This window comes from Anser anser (assembly GCF_964211835.1).
Source record: "Anser anser genome assembly, chromosome: 27".
Lineage (NCBI taxonomy): Eukaryota > Metazoa > Chordata > Aves > Anseriformes > Anatidae > Anser > Anser anser.
Window position 1 is genome coordinate 6,684,053 of NC_139748.1, and position 17,891 is coordinate 6,701,943.

General features: G+C 52.2%; 1 protein-coding gene and 1 long non-coding RNA gene across 3 annotated transcripts in view; both read left to right on the forward strand.

Moving 5' to 3' along the window:
• GRM4 (glutamate metabotropic receptor 4) overlaps window positions 1–17,891 on the forward strand; it is a 103,774-nt gene that overhangs the window by 39,149 nt on the left and 46,734 nt on the right. Inside the window, exons 10-12 of one of the 2 annotated variants that reach the window (XM_083812139.1) lie at window positions 3,336–3,582; window positions 5,385–6,816; window positions 8,248–8,354. In XM_083812139.1, coding sequence (XP_083668265.1) covers window positions 3,336–3,582; window positions 5,385–5,434 — 297 coding nt within the window. In that variant the 3' untranslated portion in view covers window positions 5,435–6,816; window positions 8,248–8,354. The remainder of the gene's footprint in view (window positions 1–3,335; window positions 3,583–5,384; window positions 6,817–8,247; window positions 8,355–17,891) is intronic. The other variant, XM_083812138.1, reaches the window with a different exon arrangement.
• LOC310886927 lies at window positions 954–2,345 on the forward strand. The gene is made up of 2 exons (XR_014575544.1): window positions 954–1,087; window positions 1,898–2,345. It is a non-coding gene; the product is annotated as an uncharacterized lncRNA (long non-coding RNA).

Consider the following 17,891-nt stretch of genomic DNA (forward strand, 5'->3'; position numbering starts at 1 on the left):
ACAGGGCTCTGGCTTGGAGCACGTTGCTGGGATGAAAATTAGGAGTGTTTGCACTGGCACGGCCCTGCAGCGGTGCTGGCATTGCCCGGGATGCTCAGCAGGAGCCCCCTCCTCTGCCCCGGTGCTGCCGGGACTTGGGCCCCGTGGGGGGCTCAGCACACCTGGAGGACGAGCTGGGAGCGCTGCCTGGGGCCCCGTTGTCCTCACGGAGCATGGCAGGCATTTTGCTTGAGGCTGGGGGATGACACGGGGCAGCCCCGCAGCACCCAGCACCTCTGCATGACCCCCATGGCCAAGGCTGCCTTGTGGCGTAGGGCAGCAGGACGAAAATCCCCATTTTTTCTGGCATTTCCCTTCACCTCGTGCCTACAACTTTGCATGGAGGTGGCATATTATTATAACAAGTCCCCCAAGCCTTTGCTCAGAAAGAACCTCTTATCCCCGCCGATCCCAGCGGATTACAGAAATAGCAATAACAGAGGATCTAAAGAAAGAGACAATTTCCTGCACTGATAAGGCAGCAGCCGAACAGCGGTGTCATTGTCTGGCTCTCTGTTTATCACATTTGCTTTCAGCGAGGGAGAGAGGACAAATGAGAAGCGTCCAGCGGTTTGCTTGGCGCTGCTGGGGAAGGGACGGGCGGGTTTTCCCTTCCCCGGCACCCGCCGAAAATGCAGGAGTCGATGCTGCGAGCGCGGCTTGCTCGGCTGCTTGCCCTGCTCGGCGCCGTAGCAGCATCCTGAGGGAGAAGTGGGCAGCGTTCTCTGCTCCTCGCCACCCCGCCGAGCAGCAGGTCCTGCTGAGGCGGAGACGTCGCGTCCTCTGCCGCCGCAGCTCACGCTTCAGAGGGCTCTGGAGGCTGCTCAAGTGCCATTAACGGGGGGGGCGAAGCGGGGCCCAGGGTTGGAAGCCAATTGTGGGAGTGGGAACCGAAACGGTGAGAAATGGTCGTTTTCTGGCGTATCGGGAGGTTAACCGTGAAGTGCTCCGTCGTCGTGTTTGGACTCCAGGCTAAAAATATTCCTCTGCGGGCCAAGAAGGGGCTTGCTGTGACGTGATGCCGAGCTGGCCGTGCTACCAAAACCAGGTAGTTTGGCGCCAGCTACCAAAACCAGGGCAGTTTCTGCCAAATGGCTCATTGGGCTGAAGGTAGCTGCGGTGGCCCTGCGAGACCCTAGACGTGCTGGGGGGTGGGTATGGGGGGTCTTGGCAGAGGGAAGCCCCCGGTTGTGCTGGGGACGTGGCCCCGGCTGGGAGCGTGCACGGAGATGTCAGGCGTGAGCTCGGCCGCTTCCCCTCTCCACCGAAACGCCTCTGAGTCTCGAGGCATGGGTGGGAGTGTGCAGAGGCAGAAAATACGGGAACTGCGAAGCGAGGCTCCTCCAAAAGGCATCTGCTGAGTTGCAGGAGTGTGGGGGGGCGGCAGGGGGCTGCTGAGCCTCGGCTGTGCCCCGCAGCAGGGTCGGGGGCGTTGCGCCGAGCTTTGCTGGTCCCCAAGGCAGGGGTCGGGGGGGCCTGGAGCTGGTGTCCCCGTGCTGCCCTCGCTGCCAGCGAGCCTGGCCCTGGGTGCTTGCAGAAAAGTCGGGAGAGCTTCAGCCAAAAAAAGAATTCAGCCAAGAAGAGAAGCAAGGGGTTGGGGGGAAGGAGAAAAAAGAGAGAGAGGGAAAAAAAAAAAAAAAAAAGAGGAGATATTCTGGCACAGAGAGATGTTTTGACTTTTCCTGATGAAGTGACATTTTTATTTCTAAAATCTGCCTAACTTGACTCTGTGTGCACATAGAGAGAAGGTGGAACAAACAAACCAGCGCATGTGACAGCAATAGGTTTTATTCTGGGGACAAACCAAACTTCTTGGCTGACTCAGACTGAGCTTTGTTGCTTCTTTCTTTTGGGTCAGGTCGGAACACTCTGAGGGCTGCGCGTTGGCTTTTGAAGGGGGAGAACAAAGCGAAACGTTTCTCTGCGCGGTTGCGCCCAGGTCCTGCAGGCCCTGGGGTGGGACAAGAGCCCAGGCCAGGAGCTGCGGCTTCGCCCCAGCTCTCACTCCCAGGACAGAGCTGCCTCCACGCACCTTCTCCCTGCAGAGCCCGGTAGCCCCTCTGTGCTCAGCTTCTGTCCCCCGCCACCTTCTTGCTCCACAGACTCCAGGAAAGGAGCCTGAGCTTGAATGCATGCAGCGGGGGAGCCGGGGGCCCCCTGCCCACACCAGCTCTGCAGCTCTGCACCAAATCCCGCCCGAGGAATAACTCCAGAAGAAAGCCCGGACGCCAAGCAGCTACGGGATAACGTTCAGAAACTGCTTTAAGCCTCCTTGTTAGCAATCTGTGAATCCGCCCCGGCGTCTGGGCGCAGCTGGAATAAAAAATAATGGTGTGTGCACAGGCACGAGGAGACCCAGAGCCCTCTCCCTGCTCAGCCAGGAGAGCCCCCGCCACGTGAGCCACGAGCTGTGGGAGAGGGTGCTGGAGAGGACAGGGCCTGGAGCTGGGAGCGGGGATGCTGGCGGAGAGAGGATGGGCGAGAGGTGGGGATGGGAGGAGGGAGGGGGGGGGGTCCCTTCGCCTCCTGTTGCTGCCTGCTTCAGATGCCCCCGGCTTGCGAGGAGACTGCCAAGCGCTTTCCATAGAGAAATGGATTATTCTACAGTCAGATTAATGGGCTTTCATTTCGCAAAACATCTGTCACTGTTAGTCCTGGACGGTGAGCGTGAAATTAGTTTTGACTGCAGAAAGGCAGCGTCGGTGTGCAATATGTGACTTACATGACAACTGTCCGGGAGCCAGCTGGGGGACGGGGATTACCTGTTGGAAGGGGACGGGGGTGCACGGGATGCTCCGTGGGCGCGGTGTCCTCGCAGTGCTCATCACCACGGCGCTGGAGCTCCTGCCCTGCAGCTGGTGGGGCGTGCTGTGGGTGCTGGGGAGCAGGGGGAAGGTCAGGAGGGCGCGTGGACCCTGTCCTTGGGGGTGTTTGTAAGCTGGGAGGCCGGCAGCTTGCTGGGGGGAGGCTCCTGCAGAGCAAGGGCTTGGTGCAGGGAGGCTGTGCCAGGGGCCCAAAATGCGGGTCGGGCACCAGCATGGTATTTCCCCACATTTGCAGGTGTGGAAAGAGCAAAAGTAGAGCAGCAGGCTTCTCCGCGTGTACTTTGCCTTGGCCCATGCAACAATCTGAGCCTGATGTTTAAGGTCCAACACTGCCCAAATGTCCGGTCCTGCCTCCCCGCTCCATTTATTTAACCCCAAGTTTGCACAGTCCCCTGCTCCTCCCCTCCTTTCCCAGCCGATCACTTCCCTCCTCATCCTTGTGAGCTGAGCTCGTGCCCTTGTGTCTCGCAGATGTACATCCAGACCACGACGCTCACCATCTCGGTGAGTCTGAGTGCCTCAGTGTCCCTGGGCATGCTCTACATGCCCAAGGTGTACATCATCCTCTTCCACCCGGAGCAGAACGTCCCCAAGCGCAAGCGGAGCCTGAAGGCGGTGGTAACGGCGGCCACCATGTCCAACAAGTTCTCCCAGAAGGGAGGCTTCCGCCCCAACGGAGAGGCCAAATCAGAGCTGTGCGAAAATCTGGAAACACAAGGTAATGTGGTTCCTGGTGGGGGGAGCGGGTCCTGCCAGGAGGCCCAAAGCCCTGGCTGGCCGGCGGGCTGCAGCTGGGCTGTCCTGTGCTGCATGGGCTCAGGCGGTGCTGGCAGCGCAGGGAGGTGTCAGAGCCCCCCCGCCATCCTCCAGCAGTGAGGACAGCATGGGGAGGGCCGTGTCCAACGTCATGGGGACCGCTGTGCTCCCTGAGGATGGTGGTGGGCTCCGGTTATCTGCAACGGGAGGGCAACTGTCCTGTCCATGGGCAGGGCAGATTACCCCTCCATTAATTTATTTCCACCCAGGAACCATATTTTTTCATCACCATAGCCACGTGGGTGAGACAGGATGTGTCCTGCCTACTCCCTCCAGATGTTCTGCAAGCCCACGTGTGCTGTCCCGTGGGAAATGCTGATGGGTGGCTGGAATGGGAAATCACACAATCATTAGGGTTGGAAAAGACCTCCAAGATCATCTGGTCCTACCACCACTGTCACCCACAGAACCATGTCCCCAAGCACCACGTCCAACCTCTCCTTGAACATCCCCAGGGATAGAGACTCCCCCACCTCCCTGGGTAAACCCGTCCCAGTGCCTGACTATGCTGCAGGCACTTCCCCTCTGCTGCCCTCAGCATCTTTCTCCCCCTCAGGACTTGTAGCAGGAGCCCCCGAGGCTGATACGTGCCAGGAGCAGGGAGAGCTGAGCCTCCCGTCTGCCGCGTCTCCGGCTCTGATGTGTCTCGCATAGGGATTACGGGAGCTGGGTGTGCAGCGGCGTGCCAAGGCTGCAAGCTGGGCGCAGCATCGCTGCCAGGGTGGGAGGCACGGAGGGTCTGTTCGTCGCCCTGTCACCGGTGGGTCACGGATCCTGAAATAAACGGCAGAATAAATAATTCGCAGGGCTTTGATACGGGCAGATTGGCTATGAAAACATCGCAGCTAACAAATAGCTCTGTCAGCTCTAATTTCTTACGGCCTACCTAATTGTTAGCTGGGAAAACCAGGCTGAAATCTCCAGCAAGGTTCATTTGTCAGCAAGGCACCGAGGTGGGCGCAGAGCGCTGCGAGGGGGAGCTGCTGGCGTCTTCGCTCTCCCGTGTGGATGGTAGAGCCCACTGGGCTCGTAAAGGATGCATTTGTGCCGCCTGTGGTGTCCTGACCTCTGTGCCTCGCTCCATGTCCTTGGCTGGAGGTGTCTGTGTGCCTGCTGAGCCCCGTGGTCTGTGGGGACCTGGGGGCAAGGTCTCTTCAGAGCATCGCGCCCAGCCGGAGCACCGAGAGGAGCCAGGGCGCTGCAAGGAGCCACCTCCTCTCCCTGACCTGTGGCTGCCACTAAAAGCAAGTGACACGCTGCCGCCCCGCAGCCCAAGGGCAGCAGCACAGCCCTGCAGGGAGCAGGAGGAGTTATTGTTATCGGGCGTTTTCCTGGCTCTGCCAGGCTCTTGCAGGACTGGGGCAAGAGGAGGTGTTGGGAGTGTGGAGCATCTGTGGACAAACGCCCAGCTTGAGGGAAGGGAATGGGAATACGAGGCTGCATCCTGGGGCTCGTGGCACTTCCCGGGGTCTCTCTTTGTGGTGATCTGTCTTCAGAGAGCCCCCAGGGGCTCAGCTCCTCTGGCACGGCTCAGGGTCCTCACAGGGACCGTCCCCAGTGCCAGGGCTGGCCGGCTCCACGAGCAAACGCCAAGCCATGTCCCCACCAGCGTCTCCCTGGCCAGATGGGGGGTGCGGGATGGGAGCCAGAAAGGGCGGGCAGATTTTGTCACCCAGTACACGTGAGGCTTGTCTCTCTTTCCAGCGCTGGCTACCAAGCAGACCTACGTCAGCTACAGCAACCACGCCATTTAACTCCAGGGATCGCAACCGCCCGGCACGGAGGGAGGCCGCGGCTGCCGCGAAGTGGGAGGGAGCTGAGCCGCATCCCTCGTGGCACGGCGCTGCGGGGGAGTGGGGTGGGACAGGGAGGTGGCAGCGGGGTCCTGCTCCTGGACGGGCTGGGGGCAGAGCTCCTGGGGACGATGATGTTCAACAGCAGCAAAAAAAAACAAAAAACAACAACAAACAAATAAAAAATAAACCACCGACCACCGTGATGATGATGCATGCCTCCCCACGGAGGAAGAGGAACGGTTGAGCAAGGGGGACGAAGTGTGGGGAAGAGCTGATGGACTGCAGCAAGGCTTTGTTTATTTTTTCTGTATCTTGGCAAAAAAAAAACAAAAAAAAAACCAAGAAAAAACAAGAAAACAAAAAATGACCCAACATTTTCCCTTTTCTGGAATTTGTGAGATTGTTTGTGGTTGTGCAGCACCTTCTGTTTTCTTTCTTTTTTTTTTTATCCCTCATTTTCTTTTGTTTCTGTCTTCCTCTGTCCCTCTTCACTCTCCCTTATCCTACCAAATTCTATATGTTGCAAAAAGGAAAAATAAATAAAAATACATAAAATTTAAATAAAAAAGAGACAACGAAATAAAATAAAATAAAACCTAGACTGTGTTCAAAGTGCTGATTTCTATAGGTGGTTAATTAATGTACGTGATGATCATATGGATTGAAATATGTCTGCTTTATGTACTGACCAGTCAAAAAAAAAAAACAAAAAGAAAAAATACAAAGTTCAGTGCCTGGATGTTTATGAATTATTCGATGACTGTGTAGAGCATGATCATTTTTATACGAGGAGATTTCTAATAAAAGACCATGGTTTTGCACTCGGCGTTTGCTGTCTCTTGGTGCCTGTTCAGTCCAGCCCCCAGGAGGTGACTTGGTTTCGGACAATGGGGAAGGTTCTGGTGGCCGAGCACTCCCAGGCAGGATGGGCTCAGCACCCTTCCCCTCCAGGTCATCCCACTGCGTGCAGGACCTCGCGAGGGGCCGGGACAGGGCCAGAAGGAGAGCTCAGCACCACGCTGGCACAGCGTGTCAGGGCTCGCGCCGTAGCTGGTGCTACAGAATTGTGGAAGAATTGGGGCAGAATGGGGCAGAAAGGGCTGAGTCCTTTGTGTTTGCTCTTCCCCGAGGTGTGGGTTGAGGCTGGAGGATGGCACAGTGCAAAGGAAGGGATTTCCTCTTTTTTTTTTCTCCCTTTGGAGGCAGGGCCAGCTCCACCATCCTCACCAAGACCCACCTGGGTTAATTAGGGAGTCACCAGCTAATGAGGGCAGCCCTGCCCTTCCTGCTTACCCCAGGTTCCCGCCTGCCTCTTGGGACAGCGTGGCCCGGTGCACAAGGTAGGTGGCTGTTCTGAGCCTTGCTTTTGCATTTTGGGGGAGGTTTGGCGTGGCTGCTGGTGGTGTCTCTGTCCCTGTGCTGTGGAAAGACGCTTGGAAAGGGGTGGCACTGCTTGTTTAGTGTGGGGTAAGGAGAGGTTGGTCCAAGCCCCTCTTTTCTCTTGAGGGCAAATGTGAGGTGGGCAAAGGAGGCAGGAAAAGGTGCTGCTGCCCCAGAGAGTTGAGCTGGCTGTTTTTTCGGGCAGCTTGCTGCTTTAGGTACTCTGCAGTGACATTGGAGCTGTTTGTGGTGTCCCAACCTCTGAAGCAGCGAGGATGTCTTCCCATCTCTTTATGTGTATTTCTTACCAGTGCAAAGATACCCGTGTATTCCCTCTCTGAGCCCAGGAGAAGCTATCCCACTGTTTTGCATGTTTCTAGACCTATTTGTGTATTAACCGCAGCCCCCAGCTCTGTGCCTGTGGCTGCGTGCCCCAGGGAGGGGAGGTCTTGGTGCCACTCTGAGTACTGCGGGGACCTTCAGCTATCGATCAGTGCAAAGGAACCAAGCCTGTTCCCTGCTGATGCAGGGAGGACAGAGCATGGCTTGAAGGCAGGAGTTAAAGAAGAAAAAGAAATATAATGAAAAGCCCGAAACTTTCATAAGATCACGCTTGTCAAAAGAGCTTCTCAGGAGGAAGAACTGCTCCGTTCCCACTGCGTTCATCACTGTCGGATCAGACGTGAAATGCTGCCTGGTTCAGAGGGCTCCCAGAAAACCCAAGCTGGTGTCTCTGGTGCCATTCCCAGCTTTGTTACCGCTCTGCTGTTTTTACAAGCAGCCTTCCACCCCAACCTCTTCCTGACAATGACTGGAAAGGCTGATTCCACTTTAATTACAGCGTTCTCCTCCCTCCCCTTGCAGCTCCTATGAGGAGGGATGCTCTGAGCCCTCCAGAGAGGCTGTGGCCAGGGAATGGCTGTGCTGCCACCCAGCAGATCCTCCAGGCTTGTCTGTCCTCTGCTGGTCTGCAGGGGGACACGGGGCACAGCACGAGCAGTGGCCCCAGGAGCTACGGCTTGGTGTGAGAGGTGGTGGGCTCTGGGATGGCACTTCCGAAGTGGGCACCTTTGATGCTTGGGGAAGAAATCCCTTGGCCAAATTTTGATTATAGTTTCAAGTAGATTCATGTTCCCCTCTTGCATCAGGCCCTATTTAAGCACAATAGCTACCCTGATTTCTCGATGGATCTGATGGAGTGTTAAATCAAAAGAGTCCTCATGTGGGTACTTATTTTGGTGTAAGTGTGCTTTACAGCGATTCAGCCTTATTCTTTACAGACTTCAGCTTAAATAATATAAAGATGCTCTTAAGTAGATATGCAAAATATTTGCACAAATCCAACCTCACTGGTCTTGGAACAGAATTTTAATTGGCCCCGTTTTTATCAGCTCCAGCCTACCCCTACCGGCGCTGTTCCTGTGTGCTGCTAAGCAGACCTGCACCCCTCCCAGTGCTGGATGTGTTTCAGTGGCGGATGCAGTGACCTCTGAACACGGTTGGTTAATTTTGTGTGGCATTTCCTGATACAGTGCCGTTTAATTCTAGACACTTATTTGATTATGAAAGCTAATTAAAAGGGAGCAGTCTATAAGCAATTGAGATGGACTTAGAGCGACGCAGACCGAGGCAGGCTCTGGTGCTGCTGTCTGCAGAGAGGTGATAGCTGCTGCTGGGGCAGGTTCTGGAGCTGGTTGGCACCTCCTAGGATGGGGTTTCAGCTCTGCTTAACACGTTGGAGGGCAAGAGGAGCAGAGTAGATACTGAGTGATCTGGTGGGGGAATTCCTAGGTTTTGGCACTCCATGTAAATGTTTAATAAGGTGCCTGTACCAAAATCTGTGCTGCTGTTCTCCTCGCATCCTTTGCAGCTTAAAAGCACTTACCTGTTTTCTCCCTTATTCTCGTGAAGGACTGCTGAATTTAAATGGCAATAACCGCTTGAGTTCCCCAAGCGGTTGGCCTGTACATTTCTTCCCTTTTAATGGCATGCTGAGAAGTGGGGCAGAAAACCTGGTGTAGCACTAACTCCCTGTTTCCCCTGCTCGTATCTCCCCCACTCAGCTGCACTGGGGAGTTCCTCTCTTGAGCTCCCCCTTGTTCCTGGGAGCTTTTGGGGTCCCACCACCCTGGCAGTGGTGCATTGGGTCCCGATGTGTGTGTGTGTGCATGCCTGTCCCCAGCCTGTACGTGAGGCAGCAGTGTGGAGCCTGTCATTAACTCTGTTCTGTGAGAGGCAAATTACAGACTTTAGTGACACAATTAGGCCAACTCTATAGGAAATGGGAAAAAAAAATAAATCGCTTCTCTGTAGATTTCTCAGTCTCATCTCTTGCTCCCCAACCGCTCGGGTTTGGAGCCTGTCTGTCAAAGCCACAGGAGAACCCCTGAGTAAGGAAATCTGGAGGAAGGGGACGTAGAGAGCAGGGCTGGAGCAGGAAGGTGGAGGATGCGGCACGAGTGGTTCCTCCCTTGCTCCAATACAGGCTTACACCCGGTCCCTGTCCTGTGGGCAGAGCTGTGCGGTCCCAGTCTGGCCTAAGGGGATCGGAGCGCTGCTTGGAGCAAGGTGCGATGGCACTTGGAGGAGAAGGCAGCAGAGCTTGGGACATCCGCTGCGGTTCATTACGTGGGGGACCAGCTCTGCAGCGAGCAGGTTGAGCTCATCTCTGCAACCAGAAAGTGCTTCTCCTGCTGAGGGCCGTTGCCAGCTGAAACCTTTGTCCTGGAGCAGCAGGCCCTCGTGGGGCCACGGGGAGCTTTGAAGACACAAATGGAGACCTTGAGTGTGATTTTTTTTTTTTTTTTCCTGGATTGTGGGAAGCCAGGGAGGAGGCTGGAAAGCTGTGCTGAGTGTGTCAGTGCTGCTGAGGAGGCAGATGTTGCCTCTGAGCCATCCCGGGGGACAGGGGGCCCCAGCGGGAGGTGGAAGCACCCCCGAGCCGACTGCCTGGTTCCTTTCCGCAAAGCATCCCCAGCAGCCAGGGCCCATGGCTGGGAGGCGAGCGTGTGGCACATACGTGAGGGTCTGTCCCCAGTGGCAATATTCTCTTATATGGCCGAGTGAGTCAATGGCAGATTGTGTTGAAATCTCACTTCAGCAGCAAAAGCTGCAATTAGCATTTAATGAAGCTTCTTGCTTTTATTTTTAGGTAACCTCCGATTCCCTGACTGTGTAATTTAGTCCTCCATTGCTTGGAGATAATTAAAGTATGTCACTATAATTTGCTTTTTTTAAAAGCCTGTAATTATGTTTTTATTGAGAATAAAAAAGAAGGGGGGGGGGAAGGGGGAAATGAAAACAATTGTAGGGTAGGAGAAGGCTTTGGATGGGCAGGGGGGATTTCTACTAGCTTGAATGTGGTCTACCCAGCATCCTGGGGAGAAGAGACAGAGGAAGGGCTATTACATTATTGTGGATGGTGGCAAGGTGTGTCTCAAGCGGAGGTGTGAGAGCTTCAGGTGCCTGCAGGCCCAGATTTTGTGTGTGTGACATTCAGCAGCAGCATAACCATAGCATGTGTGTGTGTGGGCTGTGTGCGGGACCAACCCTCTGTCCTCAGCATCACTCCCCTCACGGCATCCTTCGGTCCTGCACCCTGGGCAAAGGCTGTGGGGTAGCCGAGGGGGGAGGCAGTGCAGGGTGAGTTCAGCCTGGAGCAGAACAGCTGAGGTCTCATCCCTGCAGCCTCCCAGCCCCAAGGCTTCCCTGCCATGCGCAGCAAACATCTGCGTGCACGCTGGGTCTTCGCCGATCAGCTGCAGGCACCTGGTCTCTGTGACAAGGCGTGCTTTGCTGCGTGCCGATGGCAGATGGGGGCGGCTGGGTTTGGATTTTGGGAGGTTTTTCCCCAGTCTTTTTGGACCCTTGGGATTAGCCTTTGGTGGATACTCCTTGCCATTTGGGCTGTGTTTGCGTCTGTAAATGCTGCTACTGGATGTCAAACAACCCATGTCCCTCCAAAACCCCCAGCACTAGCACTGACCGTGCCAGCCAGCGCATCGTGCCTTGCTCCCGTGTAATGCTGTGCATGGCCTCTGGGCCTGCATTGTCCTGGGGAAGCCACTGCGCTGCAAACTGGTATGAAATGAAAGGGTGGCTATCGCAGGAGGAACCGCTCACCTACAATTCACAGCCTGGAAATTGGCTGTTGGAGGAGAGTTGAATATTGTAAAAATTCGAGATAATTGATTGGCCTGTGGCCAGTTCTCAGCCAGAGATTGATGAAATAAGTTGGATTGTTAGCTTTTTCTTTAAGTTATTCTTGCTCAATTTTTTGAGTGCTAAGAAGTTACGCTTGGTTTAGAACATACTTAATTCATTAAAACATTGTTCTACTCTGATGCAGAGTTCAGATCTGAAGGCAGGCTTTATTCTTTATCTAAATGCAAAGGTTCCTTGTCAAAACCACAAAGCAGAAGAAGCCTTGGTGCTTAGGAAAAGGGACAGGATGGAGGGTGAATGGTGCTGAACTGTGTTCCAGCACAGGGATCTCAGTGCAGCTTGAGCTGATGTCTGCACTGCGGTGTGCCCAGTTTCCTTCGTGCCTATGTTGAGTGAAGCCTTTAAGGGGCACTTGCCCAGTCCCGCAGTGCTCAGTGTGTCCTGGCGCTGCAAGCAGCAAGCCGAGGCCCTGCAGACAGCCTCTGATGCGGGGTGCTTTGTCTGCTGGGATGCTGTGAAAATTGGTGCAGTCCCCTGTGAAACTGTTCGCCCTGGAGAGGTCTGCTCCTTGTGGAGACAGGGCTGATGTGAATCATGGAAGTCTTTGATACAGGAACACCAGGCTGGGGACTTGTGTTGGTGTGTCCTCAGACTGTGCACCCCCTCCCAAGATAACTGCTCTCCAGGAGTCTGAAGTGAACGAGTAGGACCTGTCACCCTACACACTTCACTTGCAGTACATTTTCATTCCTCCTCGCTGCATAGAAATCCCTCTCCTGAGCCCGGAGTTATGCCACATTCCTCGCAGAGCCTTTGTTATCTGATGGGGATAACAAAGGGAAGGAACAGCACTTAAAACCCTATAAAAACCACACACAATTATCAGCTTTTGTACTGGTTGCTATGGGAACCCCATACAAGAACCGGAAAACCTGGAGTAAGCAAGTGATATCGTTAATTAGTTCTCCTCATTCTTTCCTGATCATGGTAGAGCAATTTGATAATAGATGAACATGTCACTTAATTATTGGTAGGTTAACCAAATACAAGCAAGAGTGAGCTTCGAGGAGGGCAGGGTGTCCAGGGAAGTCAGTAGGAGAGGGAAGACAGAGCCGGAGGGGTGTCCAGTAGATAGGAGGCAACAAGAGGCCTAGAGAGAAGGCGCAGAGTCCTGTTGTGTGTGGGGTGGTGTAAAGGCTCCCAAAGGGAATTCATGTCAAGGCTTTCGTTGGGGGTACTTTTCGATGGGAGAAATTGGCAACTTACGTGTTTTTCATGGATATAATTAGGGTTATGTTTATGGTAGGGTTAGGGGTAGGTTTGTTTGCATTTGGAGACAGCTAATGCACAGAGTTCTGTTGTGTCTGGGATTGCGTAAAGGCTCCCAAAGCGTGTTCAGGTCTACCAAAATACTTTTGTTGTTAGCAGTTTTTTGGGGGATTTTTTGGCCATTTATTTTTTTCGTTAGAGTCATATTTATTTTTAAGTTTAAGGTTAGGATTTGGAGATAGAGATAGCACAGATTGCTGTTGTTTTGTACCATCATGTGCTTGCCCCAATGTCTTTGAATACTTTGTTGTAAAAATGAGCCTGAGCCCTTTGGAGAGATCTGTCAGGTGTCTCTGTACTCACCACGCTTGTTGCACGCTCTATGGGTTGATTTTGGTGGTTGGCTCGAGCAGAGGGACCAGTTTGGCATTGTTGATGTGGTGGGCTTACTGGAGAACCTGAGTCCTGAACACCTCTGAGCCATGGGTTAGGTTGCAGTCTTAGCCCAGCTCTGCTGGTCCCTGGAATAAGGTTTGGACTTGTTGCCTCGGGCACAGCGTCCCAGTTTTGTGGAGCAAGATGCCAGCTGTGGGTATGTGTGAGCTCTTGCTGTAAATGCTAGGAGTTTTTCACCAAACAAGCTTCATTAATCATCTAATAACCAGATTAATTAAATATACTGAAAGTAAACAGTGAGAATGTAATTTGCCTCTGATTGCCATGTAATTGCAGGAGTATGGTCCTATTTGCATATGCAGTAAGTGATGTTGACAAAGGCACCAGGACCAGGAATAACAATTCATGGAGAACTGTGTTGGTCTTACTCAGGTGGGCAGCCGAGCTCCACCAGAACAGCTCTCTCACTCCCTCTCCTCAAAGGGAAAGAGGGGGAAAATAACATGCAATGGCCTCAAGGGTTGAGATAAGGCCAGGGAGATCACTCAACAATTACCGTGACGTGTAAAACAGACTCAGGGTATGAGAGTATGGAGATTAGTAAAATTTATTGCCTATTACGAACAAGCTAGAGAAGTGAGAAACAAAGGAAAGAAACCAAAAACACTTTCCCCCCATTACCCTCTTCCACGTCCTCCCCCTGAGCGGCACAAAGGAATGGGGGAATGGGGGTTGTGTTTGGTCTATAGCACTTCATCTCTGCCGCTCCTTCTCAGTCACTCTCTTCCCCTGCTCCAGTATGGGGTCCCTCCCACGGGGTGCAGTTCTTCCCTAACTGATCCTGCATGGGCTTCCCGCAGGCAGCAGCTTTTCAAGAATCTGTACCATGGGGTCCCTCCAAACTGCTCCAACATGTGTCCCCCATGGGCAGCAGCTCCTGCTAGGTCACCCGCTCCTGTGCTGTCCCATCCCCATGGGCTATGGGTCAGGTCTGGCCTTGAATCTGCTCCAGCAGGGGTTCTCCACAGGCCGCAGCCTCCTTCGGGGCATATCCACGTGCTCCACCGTGGACACCTCCACGGGCTGCAACACAGAAATCTGCTCTGATGTGGTACGCCATGGGCTGCAGGGGAACAACCTGCTCCTCCACGGTCCTCTCCACTGGCTGCAGGGGAACTTCAGCTCCAGTGCCTGGAGCACCTCCTCTCCCTTCTTCTTCACTGACCTTGGAGTCTGCAAGTCTGTTTCTCACTCCTCATTCTCCCAGCTGCTCTTGTGCAGCAGTTTTTTTTTTTTTTTCCCCCTTTCTTAAATATGTTCTCACAGAGGCACAAACAACATTGCGTATTGGTTCAGCTCTGAGCAGCAGCGGGTCGCTTTGAAGCCAGCTGAAACTGTCCTTTATCTAACATGGGGCAGCTTCTGGATTCTTCTCACAGAAGCCACCCCTGCAGCCCTCCCTCTACCAAAACCTTGCCATGTAAACCCACTACAAGGGCAACCATGTCCTTGGGGAGTCCAGATGCCTTTAGCCATCCTCTTCACTGCCCTCAGTGCTGCCTGTGTGTTTTTTTTTCTCTCCATTTCTCAGACAGCTTCTCAGTTAGCCAACTCTCCTGCTATGCACAGAACTTCCCAAGCAATTTGCTTAGGCAAACATTGATGCTCCAAGTAAACTGGCAGATCTGCTGGGGGACACTCTCCTGCATCCTGCAAGATGGATTAAATAGCTGAGAAGAAACCTCTCAGGGTTCTGCTGCTAAGAGCTGGGACAGCCAGTTATCCCTTTGACCCTGCTGGCTTGGGACTCCAGGGGGAGTTGGCCACGCTCAGGACAATTCTCCCTTGCAAGCCTCAGAGAGCTTCTGGTGCCCATAGGAGGAGACAGAGACCAAGAGGTGAAATGGGGGCACGCAGAGGAAAACAGATGCCATGAGACTTGGAAGCAGAGACAGGGGCTGAATACCAGAGTCTGGGTCCCATAACATTTCGTGTCTGGCGTCCTCCACCCCTCATTAGCTGGTCTTCTTTTTTTTCCAGCGCTTCTCTCTTTCCCTTTTGAATGCAGACATCTGGATGGTGACTAATCTTTCAATTCTCTGCCTCCCGTTAGCCTTGGGTGAGTTTTCTTCTTGTGTTTGACCTTGTCAGAGCTAGATCTGGGCTGCTTGAGGAATGGGAGTACGCAGTGCGTCGCAGAGTTGCCTGCGTGCTCCCTCCATGTGTGTAGGCACGTGCCCAAAAGGGGAAATTCGAAGGACTAATTCCATCTTGGAGAGCCCCAGGGGGATATTTTTCTCTCTCTCCCTGGCAGATACAACTAGGTGGAAACCCACAATGGGGAGGGAAGTGACCTTTCAGGAATGACCCAGAATATCCACAACTGGCATGATTTCTAGTGTATCCACTTTTTTCCTCCAGGTGGATGGTGACATCTGTGTGCTCCAGGTATTTTAGCCTGCTCTTTGTGTGTAGATGGACTTAGACCACATCTGGGTGTGTTATTTGCTTTCGAAAGGTACCTTCTGCTCGCTTGTGTGCCTTCCTACTCAAGTAGGATAAAAGGCAGCAAATATGATCCTTCTGAGCAATTGTTTCGGAAGAGGTCTTGCTGGCAAAATGGATGGGGCCAGTTTGTCAGCAGAACACTGCTGACAAATAACTGTACATGAAAATGTGGACCTGGGACCCCCCTGCCTGCCTGCCTGCAGGGGAACATCAGCTTTTTGTTTCTTTGCAGCATCTGAAGGTTCTGGGCCGGTTTCCCACAGCTCTACGTGCCATACCTGTCCCGAACAGCTGCCAAACTCCATTCATCACAGACAATGCTTTGTTTTCCTCTTTTGGAAACTTGAAATATTTAGAAAGACATCAGGTTTTCCCTTGAAATTCAATGGGGAGGGAGGTGGAAGGAAGGTACCCTTCTGTTTGTTTTGCACAGCCTTTCTGTAAGCTGCTATAAACAACCTGTCATCATATCTCCAGTGAAGCAGTCGAACAGGCTTCCCAGGTGTCTGCGTTTAGTTTCTTGCCATGCAAGGTCTCGTTAAAGGTGCCGTTTGTTCGTGGTTAGGCATGGGCTCCCTTTGAGCTTGAAGAGCAAGGTGGGAATAATGACAATTGTGGTCAGGGTTTTATTTTGAATTTGTAAAATCTCTGTTTCCTGCAGTGAACATCTTAGAGAGGCTAGAGGCTGCACCCCATTAATATTTCACAGTGAAATTTTCAAAGTGACAAACGAGGGAGGCAACGAGCCCCTCTTGAATCTTAAGAGAATGAGACCTGTACCCTTGTCAGTCTGCTTTCTTCAGGAGCTGGGGCTCAGGTAAGGGCTGTGCCATTGCCCACATTGAACCGTATTTGGATGCCTTCAGACCTTCCCTGCAACAACCTGGGCTTCCTTCTGGAGTGGCAGCATCGCTGCCTCTGTCTAGAGTAGGCCACTCTTTCTCAGCTTTGCGAGTAAGCCTTTGCTCCCTCTGCATGTTGGCTCCCAAGGAGCAAGCTGATTTCTCAAAACTTGTGAATGCAAATTGGTCATTTGGTCTTAACATTATTCTCAAAGATGGCTTCTTCTTCCCACCCGCCTTTCCTTCTGTATCACAGCAGGTGTGAGGGGTCTGCAAGAATTTCACCTTTAATAAGTATTGGTAGGCCCAAAAGAATGGGCAAGTAGGCCTATACAATATCTTGGCATGAGTCATTTTTGGCTTTGAGGATATAGGGCGTGAAGGTATCAAGTCAAGATCTCTTAGTGTATGCAATTAATCTTTCCCTGATCTCATTCTTGAAATCCCTCTCTTACCTAGTGAGCTCTGTATTCTGGTGCTGTCTGCCTTGCAAGGCTTATGGGGAAGGTGCCTCCAGTCTGCTTGTCAGCGTTCTTTTCTATTATATTTTACATATAGTTTTTTTTTGGTGGTGGTGTGTTTTTTTTGGGGGGGGGAGGGGGGGGGCAACCCTGTTTGACTTTTTTTTCCTCTTCTCTGCAACTAGCTGTAGCATTGATTAAAATATGTTGCATTGCACTGCAAGCTTCTCCAGGCAGATGTTTTATCACTGGAGGAGAGATGACTTCATCATCCTTTGCATTTGGGGAAAATTGCGGGGGGGGAGGGGAATAAGAAGAAGGTGGTGGGAAGGCAAAGGAGAGTATTGGGTTTCCTGTTGTGTAAACACAGCTCTCTAGGCTTCAGGGCAGGGGTGCATGAGAAAAGAACCAGGACTAGGAAAGATTTTCCTTTTATCCTTCTTACGCTGGTGGCATTCAGACATTGGGAAATGTGCATCTGGACACTTATTTTGCTTCAGAAAGCAGGGACCTGGTGTCTGTGACCCATCCTGTTGTTTCACTGTAGCCTCTCCTATGGAAGGGTTTGCAGTACAAGGCAGTTTGGTACCTCTGTGTTTTGACTTTCTGGGGTGCATGGAGACCCTCAGCTGCTGCCTCACCTCTGCAGCTCTTTAATAAGACAGGGCAGAATGCAAAGATCCATTTTATCTTCTTTTGGGTATCTGGAAGTCTTTAGTGCATTGTGCTTTTTATTGACGGTAATAACCTAAATTCCCCAAACTTGACCAATACAGGAAGAAAAGGTGTGAAAGGGCTGTAAATGGTCCTGTGTTGGGCGTGCAATATCGAATACTACCAGCCCTGGAGCACAGATGTTGGCTTTGCTGAGAAGGGGCAGTGGATGTGCAGGTTTAAAAAAAAAAAATAAAAAATCTCCTGTACTGGGAACATCAAGCACAATTTCTTAAGCACAGCTCAATAAGTGAGCCATCAAAAGTAAAAATGACAGCAATTCTGCAGTCAATATAATGTGGCTGCAGGTTAAATAAATAATGCTTGAATAATAATAATTGCAAAATGACATAATTTCATCCACCAAAAACATGTGGTTAAGTTCTCATTAGCTGAGACTACAAGATTTTCAGGAAGCACAGAGTCTTTGAAAGCAGATCTCTTTGGATTATGCTGCTGTAGAAATTCCTGGACTGTTCTTGCAAGTGTTTAGTAATGCTTGTAAATGTGTTCATGGGATTGAGAGGACAATTGGATTTGAGCCTTTTTGCTGTTTTTCTGATGTTTTTTTTAAGGTTCCCAGAGGTTCTAAAAATGGTGTTTATAATTAATGGTCTATATTGGAGTCCTTGATCTTGGTAGAAAAATTCATGTCGTATGTATTTTCAAAAGTTTTTATAT